At 44.3% G+C, this 14,164-nt stretch overlaps 1 protein-coding gene across 6 annotated transcripts in view; it reads left to right on the top strand.

Moving 5' to 3' along the window:
• Window positions 1-273: 273 nt before the first annotated feature.
• The window catches only part of NPRL3 (NPR3 like, GATOR1 complex subunit), a 41,106-nt gene continuing 27,215 nt past the window's right edge, over window positions 274-14,164 (top strand). The window contains exons 1-5 of one of the 6 annotated variants that reach the window (XM_088063970.1): window positions 274-437; window positions 1,676-1,745; window positions 6,650-6,688; window positions 10,112-10,241; window positions 13,362-13,436. In XM_088063970.1, coding sequence (XP_087920096.1) covers window positions 320-437; window positions 1,676-1,745; window positions 6,650-6,688; window positions 10,112-10,241; window positions 13,362-13,436 — 432 coding nt within the window. In that variant the 5' untranslated portion in view covers window positions 274-319. Of the gene's footprint in view, window positions 438-1,675; window positions 1,746-6,649; window positions 6,689-9,088; window positions 9,386-9,487; window positions 9,530-10,111; window positions 10,242-13,361; window positions 13,437-14,164 lie in introns of those variants that run through there. The other 5 variants (XM_088063969.1, XM_005522854.3, XM_005522853.3 and 2 more) reach the window with 5 other exon arrangements.

Below are 14,164 nucleotides of genomic sequence, written 5' to 3' on the forward strand. Positions count from 1 at the left end.
GTGTGTGAGGTGCTGCTCAGAACTGGGGGCACCGGGCTGTACTGGGGATGGCGCTATGGGGTACGAGGTGCTGGTCAGAACTGGGAATACTGGGCTGCACTGGGGATGGGGCTGTATGTGAGGTGCCGGTCAGAACTGGGGGCATTGGGCTGCACCGGGCACGGGCCGAGGGGTCGAGGGGCAGCGGACCCGGCCCCAGCCCCGGGCATCAGCCGCGCTGTCCCCGCCGGGGCCGGTCGCGGCGGCCGCGCCGTGTGGCGGCGGAAGCGGAAGGCGCCGCGGCCGGGCCCTTCCTGCGGGAAGCCCGAGCCGAGCCGGCATGGGCGAGAGCACCAGCCCCATCAGCGTGATCCTGGTGAGCTCGGGCAGCCGCGGCAACAAACTGCTGTTCCGGTTCCCGTTCCAGCGCGGCGCCGAGCACCCCGCCGCGCAGGACAGTAAGTGCCGACACCGGGAGCTGCGGCTGCCCCGCGCCCGCAGCAGCCTCCGCCGGGGCCTGGCATCATCCCCTGGGGGCCACACGGACCCCTCACACACCCCGTGGGGGCCCGGAACCCCCTCACATCCTTCACACTGTCCATGGGGGCTGGCACCCCTCACACTGTCTCTGGGCACCTGGCACTCCGCACCCCTCACACTCCCTGTGGGTACCTGTCATTCCCCCCGCCACACCCTTCACACTGTCTCTCGGTGTCTGTCATCCCACACACACCCCTCACACTCTCTGTGGGTACCTGGCACCCTCCCAGCTCCCCATGGGACTCTGCACCTCTCAACACTTGCCCTGCGGGTGCCCCGGGCCCCCTCCCATCTCACCTCAATTGAACCACATTCCTGCCAGGTGTCATTATCCACCTGGTGCCTTACTGCTGTCCCCGGGGCAGGTGAAGCCCGTGGGTTTTGGGAGCTGCAGGGGAAGGAGGAGGCAGGATGAGAAGGAAGGCACTGATTTTGAAGAAGTGGTTCAGTAAACACTATAAGCTTTAACCAATAATGGGTAGAAATGACAAAACTTTAGTCTGTGGTCTTGAATAGTGTGCTGGAGGAGGTTTAATTTCTCCTGGAAAACAGGACCGTGACTATTCAGGTACCAGCAGTGGTAGCACCTTTGCTTGCAGGCACGCGATTTGGGACAGTGCCTGTGGCTGGGCTGGGACCAGTATCAGGGCCTAAAGGTGCTGCAGGGTGATGAAGCTGTGTGATTTGGGCTGTGTGCTAATGGCTGTGTCAGGAGAAGTTTGACTTCCCTGCTTAGGCTGTGAGTCAGTTTATGAGGAATCATCTCTAATTCCCTTTCCATTTTTATAGATAAAATCTGAAAGATTAGTTGTTTTTTTTTCCTTTGCTGACTGTTTCCGTGCCACCCCACTCCCACTTTTTGTTGGTAAAGGATTTCCCTTCCTGTGACTGTGACTGTGGGAGCATTATAATTGTCCCAAAACCTGAGCAACAAGGAGGGAAATTGCATCGATCAAAATTTTACTTCATACTCTTGAACTGCAAACTGTTACCTGTGTCAGTTTCTGTGAATGTTTCACTTTCTCCTCTTCATCCCCTGAAGGATAAAAATTTTCTCCTGTCTTTTTTACATTCTTTTGAGTGAGAATAGAAAAACATACAATCACACATTAAGCAGATTGTTCCTGGGTAAATTTATCTTTATTCTTTGCTTCAGACAAGCCAAGGAGTCGATATGCTGTGAATGGTTCTGGTGACACCACAGAAGATCAAGATGGGGACTCCAGGTAGGAGGGAAAACATTTCTTCTGGCCTAAGAGGTTGAAATGGAGGAGAGACAGCCTCCTGCTCTCTTGTCTCCTACTTCCTAGGCATATTCTCTTGGACTGTATAGAAGACAACCTGGCAAAAAATGCTTTAATATCAAATTATGAGCAACTTAGTGCTTAGTAAAGAGGACTGTCTCATGGGGGAATGCTGCTGAATCTGTTGTTTTCTGGGCAAGGTATAGGTCAGCTATTCTGTGATCATTAGAAAGGCAATATTACCTTTTCAAAACTAGGAGTATTAATCCTTTGGTAAAATCCCACTTTTCTTTACGTGCCTACTTCTAATTGGATATATTTTTCATTTGCCTCAACTTCTTTCCTAGCTCATGTAATAGTCATATGGAATTGCTGTGCACTAGTGAATAACTAATTTTGTTTCTCCAGACAGAGCTGCTGTTGTGTCAGTGGAGTGACACAGTGGCTCAAAAGGAAGCTGAGACTTGAAGAGAGTTTTTTAAGTACAGGAAATCAGAGGGTAACGAACACACTGAAAATAGGCAGTGTTCAGCATGTATGTATGGATGGACCTTCTAATTAGTTTTTGTTGAGCATTTGAAATCTGCTGTGTAGTTCTAAATTTATCACTACTAGATAGAGGAGAAATCTGGGAGAGAAAATGGTTTTTTTAGTCTGTTAGCCCATAGTTCACTTGCAGATCTTTTTTGTGATATGTAGTGTAATCTGCAGTATTAATAAAAAAGGGGTAGTTGCTGCTCTTCTCTTTTATAAGGGTACTAAGGAAGTAATCATCACTTTCTCCCAACCAAAAAAAAAAAGTAAGGTTGCTGTTACCTCTGTGGCAGAGAATGGTTTAGCTGAAATTGAAATCACCTACATGACTGTAAACATCATCAGTTAATTTGGTTTTCCAGGACTGAGATCTTATGAAAACACATTTTGATTGAGATCATTTTTATCTCCTGCCTCTTTCTGATGCCTTTGAAACCTTCCAATGCAACCTTTGCTTGTGTGTCCAGTGAGTGCAGTATGGACAGGGCACAGCTCCAGAGGGAGCAAACCAGTTGTGTGTTTGGGAATTGGTGACTGGCTTTTCAGACAGGGTTGTGGATGGCAGGAGGGCTCAGTGCACACGTTTGCTGGTTATCCCAGGGATTTTGTTGGTGGCTGTTCAAACCCCTGGCTCTAGAATTTCCCTAGACAGATTAAGAAGATGTTGGAATGATCCCAACTTCTGTCTGACACTGATTCTTGTTGCCTCTGCCATTCTGGCAGGTTGGGCAAAGCACTTAATGTGTGGCTGTTGTATGTGGCTGTTATTGAATGTTGCCTGTGTTGCTGAATTAGTGTGAGACAATATATGGTTACTGCAGTGATGTAGGAAAAGCTTTTATCATTTCAAATGATGGTCAGGTGAGAAAACTGCTGGTGTTTTCCTGAAACCTACACTAAACAAATATTTAGATTGTCTCATTGTAGTGATGTCCAGAACATTGGGCATGAAAGTTCATGCTTAATCTCCCGGTCAGGTATTTGTTACTAATAAAAGTTTTCAGATCTGTCTGTATCTCCCACACATATGAAAGGGAAATAGAAGAGCAGCAGCATTTCTGTTGCTCTGAAAGCTTATTTCTTCTAGATGCTGGATATTGGAGTCCAGCCCACTGCTGGTGCTGCTTACATGGCTGGGCATCTGATTTCTGAAATTAAAAATCCCTTTCAAAATTGTGTTTGTTTCCAGTTTGATTGTTGAAAGCTTTTTCCCAGCAGCAGTGCAATCATCACTCCTAAGTCCCCTGCATCCCACACAACTGATGTAGCAGTTAAATGTGTCCTCTTCAGTGGTACCTGTTAGTAGAAGAGCATGCTGATGCTCTTTATATACTGAATGCTGTCAATTTAAATTAGACAAGAGGAGCTTTGTTGGCAGAGTTCGTATTTTTCAATGAATGATACAGGTGGAAGAAATATTCAAGTTTTAAGTACACAGATGCTTCTTCCAGCAGAAGACAAAATGGCATCTTCAAAACTGTGCAATGGATTGCTCCAACTTTGATTTGTATCAGGTAATTTTAGGAGTAACAGAAGTTGGTGCCTTGGAACAGAAGAGATTCTAAGGAGAGACTGGACACAGAAAAGTGCAGATCCCCTGGAGGGAGAGAGATGCATTTGCCTTGTAAGCTGGGAAAGGAAGGGAGTTTAACTTTCATATGCCATGACACCAGTATCATCACTGATTTTTTCCTCACCAACGTTATGAATTTTTGCTTCAGTTTGTGTGTTTCTGTTGAAGATCAGAGACTAGGAATGGAGCAACTGGTTTTGTGAGAGCCATTCCTTCAGTGGCAGCTCCATCCCTGTAAGATCCTTCAGCAGCACAGCAGTTCCCTTCCCGGACACTCAGTCTATGGAGAGAGTTCATCAGCATCAAGTCCAGCCTGTTTTCTGGTGGTGATGATTTTCTGTCTGAAATTGTCCACAATAAAAGTAATTTATGAAGTGGTTTTGTATTATTTTTGGAAGCCTTTGTTGAGGAAGAGTTGGAAAGAGGTTCCTTTCTATCCCTGTGTGTCAGGAGCACCCATGGGTGTTTTTGGTGGCACAAACTGAGGCTGTGGGTGGGCAGACCGGTCGGTTGAGTTGGTGGTGGTGGTGGTGTATGGCAGGTTCAGTAATGTTGTAGGGCTGGGTTTTTCCCACTGCATGCTCAGTACAAAGGTTATTTCAGATTTATCTTGTAGCTGCAATGGTTCCTAAGAGGGTTGGTCATCCTTCTTTATATTGGGTGTCTGTCTTTAATTTATTAGCAATCTAGCACCAATTGTGTCCTAGGTAAGATTTACTGTTGCTTTTTTCTCCCTGAGCTGTTGGAACCCAGATCAATTACTTTGGAGCTGACCTTTCCTAGAGCAGTTCAGGTGGATGTATTTCTTAATACTCTCAGGAAGGACAAAATTAGATCAGTTTAGGTGCCTTAACTCCATTTCCATGTAGCATATTTGTATAGATAATTGGATTTCTTTTAGCCTCTAGGCTCAATTTCCTGGTCATTGTTCTGCTTTTTGGTTTTCTTAGAGACAATGGCAGCCTATTCATGATAATCCTTCCTCCGGGTTACTGGGGTGTGTTTGCCTGTATTAATTTCTGCTCGATGGAGCTGTGTTTGGGTTCTCAGAATACGTATTTTATTTCCGGCTGAAAGCAAGTTGAGCAGCAAAAGTGTTTGAGGTGTGTTGATCATGGCCATGCAACAAAAAGGTATTCAGAAGACTGTCACTGTCAAAACAAATTGCTTGTCAAGTGTCTCTCTTCATTGGCTTCTTCTCAGCCTTTCATCATTTGCACTTTTCAAAAACATCCTTCATTTTCTGAATCTTCTACCAGGAAATACACCCCCTCCCAATGTTTATGGACATGCCTGCCAGTTGTTTTTCTTTCTCCTGAAAGAATATGAGGCAGTTACTCCTCTGAAGCCATAAGATAATGCTATGCTAAATTGGTTTGAAATAGGGTTTTTTTTGGTAATTTTTCTGAAGGTGGTATAGCCAGCAAGCAAATATTCTAATGAGGAAGCACATATAGTAACATATGTTACAGCAGACTTTGCATTTTTAGTAGCAGAGCTGACTGACTGAAAGAATTTTAGCACATTTTCTGTTATAAAAAACCCAAGTTACTGACAAACAAGGATTTGAATGTCTCTTTCTAACAAACAGTAGTTCTCCTGTGATAACATTTGTTTCCTCTGTCCCTCTTTCACTGGACTCCAATGTTCTTCCTTGTATTTGTTCTGAAAGGCTTCCTTTCTGTAAGCCTGTGCTTTTCCATTCATCCACCCATTCCTTGAAACACCCTTCCTGTAATATCACCCCATTGTGTAGTGTGTCATTTAGTTTCTCTAGGTTCTCTTTTCAATGTGACTGGCAGAAATCTGTGTTTTGTATTAAGAAATTGTTGGAGGTTTTCAGTTTGTCTCCCCTTTCTCCTGTGAGATAGTATAAGTCTTTTATCAGATTAATTTTTCAGTACATTTATGAAGTTGTTTCAGGAAACAAGGCCTTTTTTTATCTTGAGGGAAAAAGTGGCAGTTGACTGTTAAAATGGAAACAGGTGCTTCTGATACAAAAGTGAGCACCAGTGCTAACAGAGTCCTGCTCTGTACACCTGTTGTAAAGAAGGGTTTAGGATTCTTTGCCTTGGAAGCTTTTTCAGCCTCCACTTCCTAAGCTGTGTTTATTGCCTGGGGCATGGAGCAGGACAGAGAAGGACTTAATGTGTGTGCTACGAGTCTGGCCAGCCTTGTGCCTGTTGCGTGGATCCCTGCAGGAGCAGTGGTGGCTGTGTGTGCCAGGCCCTTCACAGAATCCTGCAACAATAACCCTTGGCACCCTCTTTTCCTAAGTCTTGTGGGTATGGAAGCACTAGAACCAAGTGGGAAGAGCTGTGGGTCATTTGGGGCTGCATGGAAGGTTCTTTGGTGGAAATGATAGTAATAGTCTAGGAAAGAAACTGAGGTTTAGAATCTGCACTAAATCAGGCTGCAGCCTCTTCTGTTTCGCTTAAGGTAAGCATGAATTTAGGAGTGCCATGGAAATCAGCTCCATGAATGCTGTGTACTTTGGGAATACACATGGCAGCAGCCACTGCTAGTGCAAGGACTAAATTACCTTAGCCTGCTTTCTCCGTGTTGTCAAACAGCCTGCAATATATCCCTGGAATTCACCTTCCATTAACTTTTGACTCTCCTCAACAGTTATGTTTCCTTTACAGGACTTTAACCCTCAATACTCCATCCTAGTTTTTAATATTATCTCTTTTTTTTTCTTTTGTATTTTGTGTACTTGCCTCGTTTATTTTCTTTTGTTGTGTTTTGTTTTGTGTTTATGGCCATGTTCCCATTTCAGAGACCAATGTCCTCTAACTGATGAGCAATTGGTTTCAGGGTAAGACCAAATGTTCTAAACAATCACTTTTGTCTAGAATGGCTTTCTTTTCTCACCATCCTTTTAATTGTGCTTTTGTTTCTGGTTTCTGTTTTACACTGAATTATAAGAAAATTATATGCTAAATCACAGTGTCTGTAGGAAATGTGTTGCTAAAGGTTTGTGCCAGGATAATTACCAAGGTCCTACTAACATCTTTGTGCTTCCTGTAGGGAATCCAGAATGGGTGTGGCACTGTCCCATCTGTGAATTGGGAAAATTGGGAGGCTCTGGGAATGCAACAAGTATGGCCTTGGCATTACAGTTATTCCAACAATGAGCCCTAAATCAAATTGTTTTCTGAGGAGAAATGACTTGAAAGTACAGATCAGTGAGTAAACTATTTAATCCCAGGGTAATGATGGAGAGCTCTTTAGAGGACCCAGGTTTGTGGGTGCTTGCTTGTTCTTGGTGCCCCACTCAGCTAAATGGGATGATTACACACATGGAGGGGAAAGTGCTTAACTCCAGGCCCCAGAAGGAAAAAAAATATTGCATCCCTAGTCCCTGCTTAACACATAAGCCTCACCTACATATTCAGATCCTGATCTAAACTACTTCAAAGAAAAATTCTTTATAAAAACCTTGCTTTGAATTCCTGTAGCATATAAAAAGTTATGATCCATTCTTGGGGGAAGAAATGAGTTAGCGTTTGAAACTTCCCCCATTCTCTTCAGTGTGCTGTTGCTATGTTGTGCTCAGGAGACAAGAGGTAGAATATTTTGGACAAATCAAAGCTTTTTGTTTATTGTTTATACTTTCTGCCTGCTGAATTCCTTAGTACAGAAGAGGTTTGCTTCCCCCTGGAATTCACAATGCTCAGACTAATCTCATAAAAGGAGAAGGGTTACTGCCCAACTGCAAAAGCTAATCTGCTTCTAACAAACTCTTGGGCTCTCAGAAGCCAGTGTTTTTAGGTCATCTTAACGTACCCCAGAGGTGGGAAAATGTGTACTGAAATATTTACAGTAAAAGAGTTACTTTCTAAGCTGAGGTCACAAACTGAAGTAATGGGAATAACACATCTGCTGTTCCTTGATTTCTCTATTGTCCTGAAGCCTATGGAATGTCAAAATTAAGTAGAGCACTGGGGATTAAAAAAACTCAGAGAGCAAAAATTATTAATCCAGGCAGTCAGAGAAGGAGAAGGGGCTGGAATCCAGGTGACTCTTGGGAGAGCCTATGGTGATAGGAGATGCACCTGTGTCAGGATTATCTGTCCCTGATCATATCCTCTGGCTGCAATTCCAGTACTCTCCCAGACAGAGAAGTACTGGATGTCTGTCACTTCTGCTAGTGAGAAGATTCTGAGGACTTTCCAAAATCAACCTTTTAATCTCTTCCTCCCCAGAAAGCCACATGCAAGGTAGGGCAGACAGGGGCTGTTGGTGTCAAGAGCTGTCCTGGGAAACTGCCGAATTCCTACCTTTAGCACCACATTTATCTGTTAAAGGATCTGCTGGGGTAATTCCTTGTGGAAGTTATCAGAATGATCAGTTTATCAGCTCCCAGGTATCCTTTGCCAAGGCTGGAGGAGGGAAGGGTAACTAATTTCTTATTAGGAAGCCGACATTTTCTAGTTTGCCCTCCTTCTCCCTTCACCCCACAAAACATATGCTCCTTTTGGATCCACTGCTATTCCCATCTTCCTGGCTCCATGAGGAGCCTATTAACGAGCAGCTGAGCAGGACAAAAAGAGGAGGAGAAGCTCACTGCTGTCATAGTGACTTTTTTTCCTATTTTGAATGTGATCTCCAGGGACTGGCAGTCCAGGTCCTGTTCTAGGTTGCTTTGCCCTTTCCTCCCAAACTTCCCAAGTTGTGCAGCCCAGTGGCTGAGGAGCATGGGCTCAGTGCCCCAGGAGTCTCTGGCTAGTCTCTGCTTGCCCTTAGCTTGGAGTTTGGAGCACAGCAGTCATAGATTTGGAAATTTGTACACAGCTGCTCCTTCCATAAACCAAACATAAGCAGTGTGCTGTGCTCAGAGTGACCTGTTTGTACAAGCACCAGGGCCTTTGGCAGTTTTGACCTGTGTGGTCCTTCATCTCCAGTATTTGTAAATAAAAGAAATTCCCCATGTCCTTGAGTGCATTTGTCTTAATTTCTGTAGTACTGCATGACTGAGAGGGAGGCAGGACTAAGGTACATTAATTGCCTCTCTGGGTATGGAGGGCTCACTTGTGGCCAAGAGATAAGGTGAGCACAGCACACACCCATGCCTGCCCTCCTCTCTGAGTGATACTGGGTTATCTGGGATACCTGCCTGCTGTGGGGGGGTGGTCTGGCAGGGACACACATCCCTGAGTGTAAATACACAAAACAAAATAAACATTTTCATTCTTAAAAACCGACTCTCGTCAGAAAGTGGTTTGAAATTCATTTGGTTAAATAGGAGCCTCTGGGAAATCAGATGAGGAGAGGACTTGTTAATAACAAGCCTCGCACTGCTCCTATTCTAGAGCAACAAGGATACTCTAACAGCTGAGGTTCTCTTCCCTGTGGGTTTGGGCTTCGCTGTCCCAGGGGACACCTTGAGGAGAACAAGTGCTGGTGGAGACCAGACTAATGTTGCGAGGCCATCGGAGAGAGCAGTTGTGGAAATCCTCCCTAGTCACACTGGATTTTTAGCTGGTCTTGCAGCAGTGGCTGTGTTTCATAGGTCAGACCCCTTCTAGAGACCTGCCCTCCTGTCTCTCAGCTGCTGCCTTGCCCCCACAAGTCCAGAGCAATTCAGTAACCCCATGGCTGGCATTGGGAAGGGCCTGCCCTGTATGAATGTGATTTATCAAATGAGAAAGCCCAGGTGAGGCCAGGCAGCTCTTGGAAGGTGCCAGTGGTCTGCTGAGCACGGGTTGAGATCTGTTAAGTGAGGAACTGGGAATGTCACTGATGAGCTTTGGGAAAGGAAGGACAAGCACTGGTTGTGTTTCTTCTAATTGAATCAGCTCTTTCTTGCCTTCCCCTCTGCCATACTGGGTGGCTTAAAGATCTCTGTTGTGCTTGAGTGACAGGCTGTGTCAATATGTAGTTGCTTAGTGAGTTCATTAACCTGCAGCTAAATCCAGACAATGGCTAACTCCAGCTGTTTTTATATTTAAGCAAACTGCATCTAATCTTTTCAATGTATTTTGCTGAGCATGTAATTAAATGAGCATGACCCTGCAGTCTTTGTTGTGAATGCTTCGTGTTTTATAATTGTGATGATCTGAGGGATGTAATTTAGGGGTCCTTAATTTTCCATAATTGGTGGTACTCCAGGTACAGCAATCTAGTCACAATTTACAACGCCTTAAAATCTTCGGAGTTAAATATATCCGTATTTGAAGGAATATTTTGGGGGGATGCTTTTTGAAAACTGTAATAACGACTGTTTCTGCTCTTCAAGGTTTTCGGATGTCATCCTGGCAACAATTTTGGCTACCAAGTCAGATATGTGTGGCAAAAAGTTTGAATTGAAGATTGATAATGTTCGCTTTGTTGGCCATCCCACCTTGCTCCAGCATGCTCTCGGGCAGGTACAGTATGAGATCCCCTCTGGGGACCTGCATTCTTCACAAACTGCCTGGCTTTAGTGGGGAAACCTGGAATCCAGAATGTGCATGTTGGCTTTTGATCCTGATTTTACTTCCTGATGCTCCAAGCTGTCTTTTCCTTACTTGTGTGTTAATGGAGTGAGTGGCAAACTGAGGGAGCTGTCAGTGATCACAGAAACTCTTCTGGTTACTGTAGGGAAGTAGTGTGAGTAAAGAGAATTAAAATTGGGCACTCCAGCTCGAAAAGCTGTTTCTCACTATTTTAGTTACTGCAAGTTAGCTTTTAGCACCTCTAATTAGTGTAGCAGTTAAAAAAACACCACTGAAAACCTTCACAAATGCTAAAAGCTGCGTCAGCCTTGTTTGGCTTTTAACTTTTCCCGAGGCTGAAGATGATCCACAAGACTTACATGGAACATGTAGGATGTTGAAAGAGATCTAAGATTTTCTTGTGGACCAAGTCAGGCTGCTGTTTGCATTGAGACCTTCTTCCATGGCCTATGTTTTAGGTGCTCAGAATGAGAGCAGTTTTCTACCTGGGCTATGTAAAATGCCCTGCTTAAATCCAGGAAAGAGTTCATGTGCCTCTGTGTCCTCATATTCTGTATCCTATTCCTTCTTCCTGATCAACTGTAGGAACGAACTAGGTTTTGATAATTTCTGAATCCACACTGATCCCTGTCACTGAACTGCTTTGGTCTCATTTTTCATCAAATTTGCTAAGTCATTCCTTTTTTTCAGGGGAAAAAGAAGTCTGCTTGCCAATTCTGTCCTGCTTTCTAGCTATAATTAGAGGTGGAAACAGCTTTTTGGTAACTGCTTCTTGATATTTAGAGGACCAGACTGCTTTAAACCCAGCAAGGAGCTGGCCTAAAGCATCAAAAGATGCTACTTTGGGAACTCAGTTGTGAGTCTACAGGAAATGTCATGGAAGACCACCAAGACTCAGTCCTGAAAAAGTTAAACTGTTTTGGAAGACAGGATTCAAGTGTGCCCAAGCTGTGCAAATCCATCAGCAGCCCCAGACAGGGCAAATGGTGAGCCAGGCCCAGGGTCTGTGTTGCGACCAGAGACAGGACAAGGGTGGCATGTACTGGACCGAGGGTCCATCCTGGAGACAGGCACAGCTCCAGGCCCTGGGCTGAGCTTAACTGGGGCTCCCAGCTGTGTGGCTGGGGGTGGGGGTGTGTGTGGGAACCCAGCTGGATCTGGCCAGGGACATGAAGACCTTTTGGTGCCCTCAAGGCTCTGACAGTGGTCTGTTCTCCCTCAGATAATTTTCCTTTATTTTACTAATCTCATCTGAAAGGCCCAACTTCCTAAATGTGCTGTAAATGAGGTTGAAAATTTGTATTTGCATTTTTTTCACCACTTATTATTGTACATTCTTTCCAGTCAGTTTAATCCTAATTGCATGAAATAAATAAATGAATAAAATTGCATCTTGGCAAATAAAGTTATAAAGAGCTGTAACACTTTCTTTGTTACTTCAGAAGGAACTTCTTTTTGAGTGAGTCTTATCACCCCAGGAGGCACCCCAGAACTTTCTAGAGTCAAGAATCTTCTGGATGTGGCAGCCTTCTCTGCTGGTTTGTGACAGTCTAAATTTGGGACCCTCCTGCAGTTAGGAGGAAGCCAGATGGAGCTGCTTTTCCATGGAGCTCAGGCAGTGTCTGGAGTAACCCAGCAGCCTCTGCTTTACATTTCCTCAAAGTTCATACTGCAGTAAATTAATCCACAGGACAGCTCAGCAAATTCTTACTCCGATGAGATTCAGGAGTTACAAGAGCACAAACATTTGATCCTGTGTGCCAGATTGCTTTTTTCTGTAGCAATGTTCTGAATTCTTCAAATTCCTTCAGCATTTTCTTTCCCAGCTCAGTCCTCTTTTTTTTCTGGTCATGAGGTGATACGAAATCTAGCCTGCATCCCAACTGATGTTAGTGGTGGTGTAGTTTCTTTGATTTTAAGGAAGGGACAGGATCAGTCCTTACACTTGGGAATTCACAAGAGATCCTGGAACCTGTAACTCCAGAACAGATAAACACAGTAACTGCCTTTACCACTCTCCCATCACTGCCTTTCTGACAGAATGTCATTTTCACTTTAGGGAACAAAATAAAAACCAAAAAATACCTATCACCTCTTAGTTTTCTAAATTTTGAGACTCCTGAGCGCAGGCAGTCAAATTTTGGAGTTCAGTCCCAAGCCCTGCTGGTGCTCAGAATCTGTGGGGAAGGGCAGATGCTGCTCTGTATTTGCCCTGGCTCAGGTGCTGCACACACTTTAGGTAGAGACCAGCTATTGTTTGGCCGGGCAGGCTCCAGCTGTTTGCACTTGGGATTGGGTGGGTGTGGAGCAGGGAGCTGCAGGGGAGGTGGGAATGTCCTCTGCATTTTGTGCTCCATCTTGTGGTGACACGTGCTCCCTTTGGAGCTGGCCTCGCTGTGCAAATTCCACTTGCTTGTCTAAACTGTTTCTTCTCACTGGAAAGTTTGAATCTGCCTTAGAGATGGAGCTCTCTGCTACAAAGAGGATGGAGAGGCTGGATAATGTGTTTGAAATCCTGCAGGAAGGGAAAAATCAAACTTTTTATTTTAGTACTGCTGTTCTAGAGCATGTTTTGTCTATAAAAACAGCAGCTTGTAACAGGATGCTGCAGGAATTTAGGAAAGGAAGGAATAGGTGTGGCCTGAGATGAGAAATCTGTGGAATTCTGTTGACAGTATATCTGACACCTGTGCTAAAGAATTTAAACCTAAGGCCCCTAATGATGCTAAATGTATTAACAAAGACACTAAGTAAGAGTGCTGTCTTAACTGACACTCATTTCCATCCTTGTGACCAAAAGGCTTTGGTTTAATTCTTCGCAGCTTGCTCAGCAAAGGCAGTGTTTTAGAGTAACTGTGACACTCCAATAAAACACAAAATCATAGTTCTAGTTTTTGCAAGTCACATTTGATGTTATAAATTGGTTTGTCTGCTCTCTTTTCACAGCTTGTTATTTAACTTGGGCTTTTTAATGTTTTTTTTATTACTTTCCCTTTGTTATTGTCTCCAACTGACAGTAGCCAATGGGATTTTCTAAAAAATGTTTTTCAGGTATCCAAAACTGACCCCTCACCGAAGAGAGAGATGCCCACCATGATTCTGTTCAACGTGGTGTTTGCACTAAGGGTAAGGACTGTCTCCATTCCATCTGACAGTGGGATGTGCCTTGGATCCATGAGAGAATGCACTGGGCTCACACTCCAGTCTTGTTCTATGATTAATGGCCAGTGTTTGAAAGCTGCCTCCTCTCAGCAGTGAGGTCACTGTAAAGGGAAAGTGCCAGGGAGCAGCAGCTAAATGAGAAGAAGGTACAAGAATAAAGAGGTTTCAATGCTCAGCAAAAACCTGGAACAAACACATAGTTTCTGCCTGGAATTTTTTCAGGCTTCCTCTATTAACGAGATGCTGGTGTTAAGGGATCCTGGCTTGGCTAATTAAGTGCATAAAGCCCTAGAAATTTCATTATGTTCAAGCATTACTTGATTTTTGAGCTCTGGCTTTCTTTTTCCAGTCCACAGGTCATTTAAAAATAAAAGAAGGAGCTGGAATAGTCTTTATGGTTGATTTTTGCTTGACTGGATGTAATGCCATGGTTTAAAAAGCTCCAGCTCCCTGCTGGTGAAAGGAACTTTCTTCCTTTTTAGCACTAATACATTTCTTACCACTGACCTTGCAGTGGTGACATGGACATGGCCCCAGCCTGCATGGCTTGTCCTGAGATGCGGAGCAAGGTTTCACACAAGACAATTACCCAAATCAAGCAAGAAATTATTTACAGAGCTCTGCTGAGAATCTAGTGCTTTAGGACACTCCTGGGTCAGGGAGTGCTGAATTTGCAGTGGAGGAGTTGATTT

The sequence above is a fragment of the Pseudopodoces humilis genome, chromosome 18, assembly GCF_049639895.1.
Source record: "Pseudopodoces humilis isolate 2021_Gansu_Grassland_sample_001 chromosome 18, ASM4963989v1, whole genome shotgun sequence".
In the NCBI taxonomy this organism is placed as follows: domain Eukaryota; kingdom Metazoa; phylum Chordata; class Aves; order Passeriformes; family Paridae; genus Pseudopodoces; species Pseudopodoces humilis.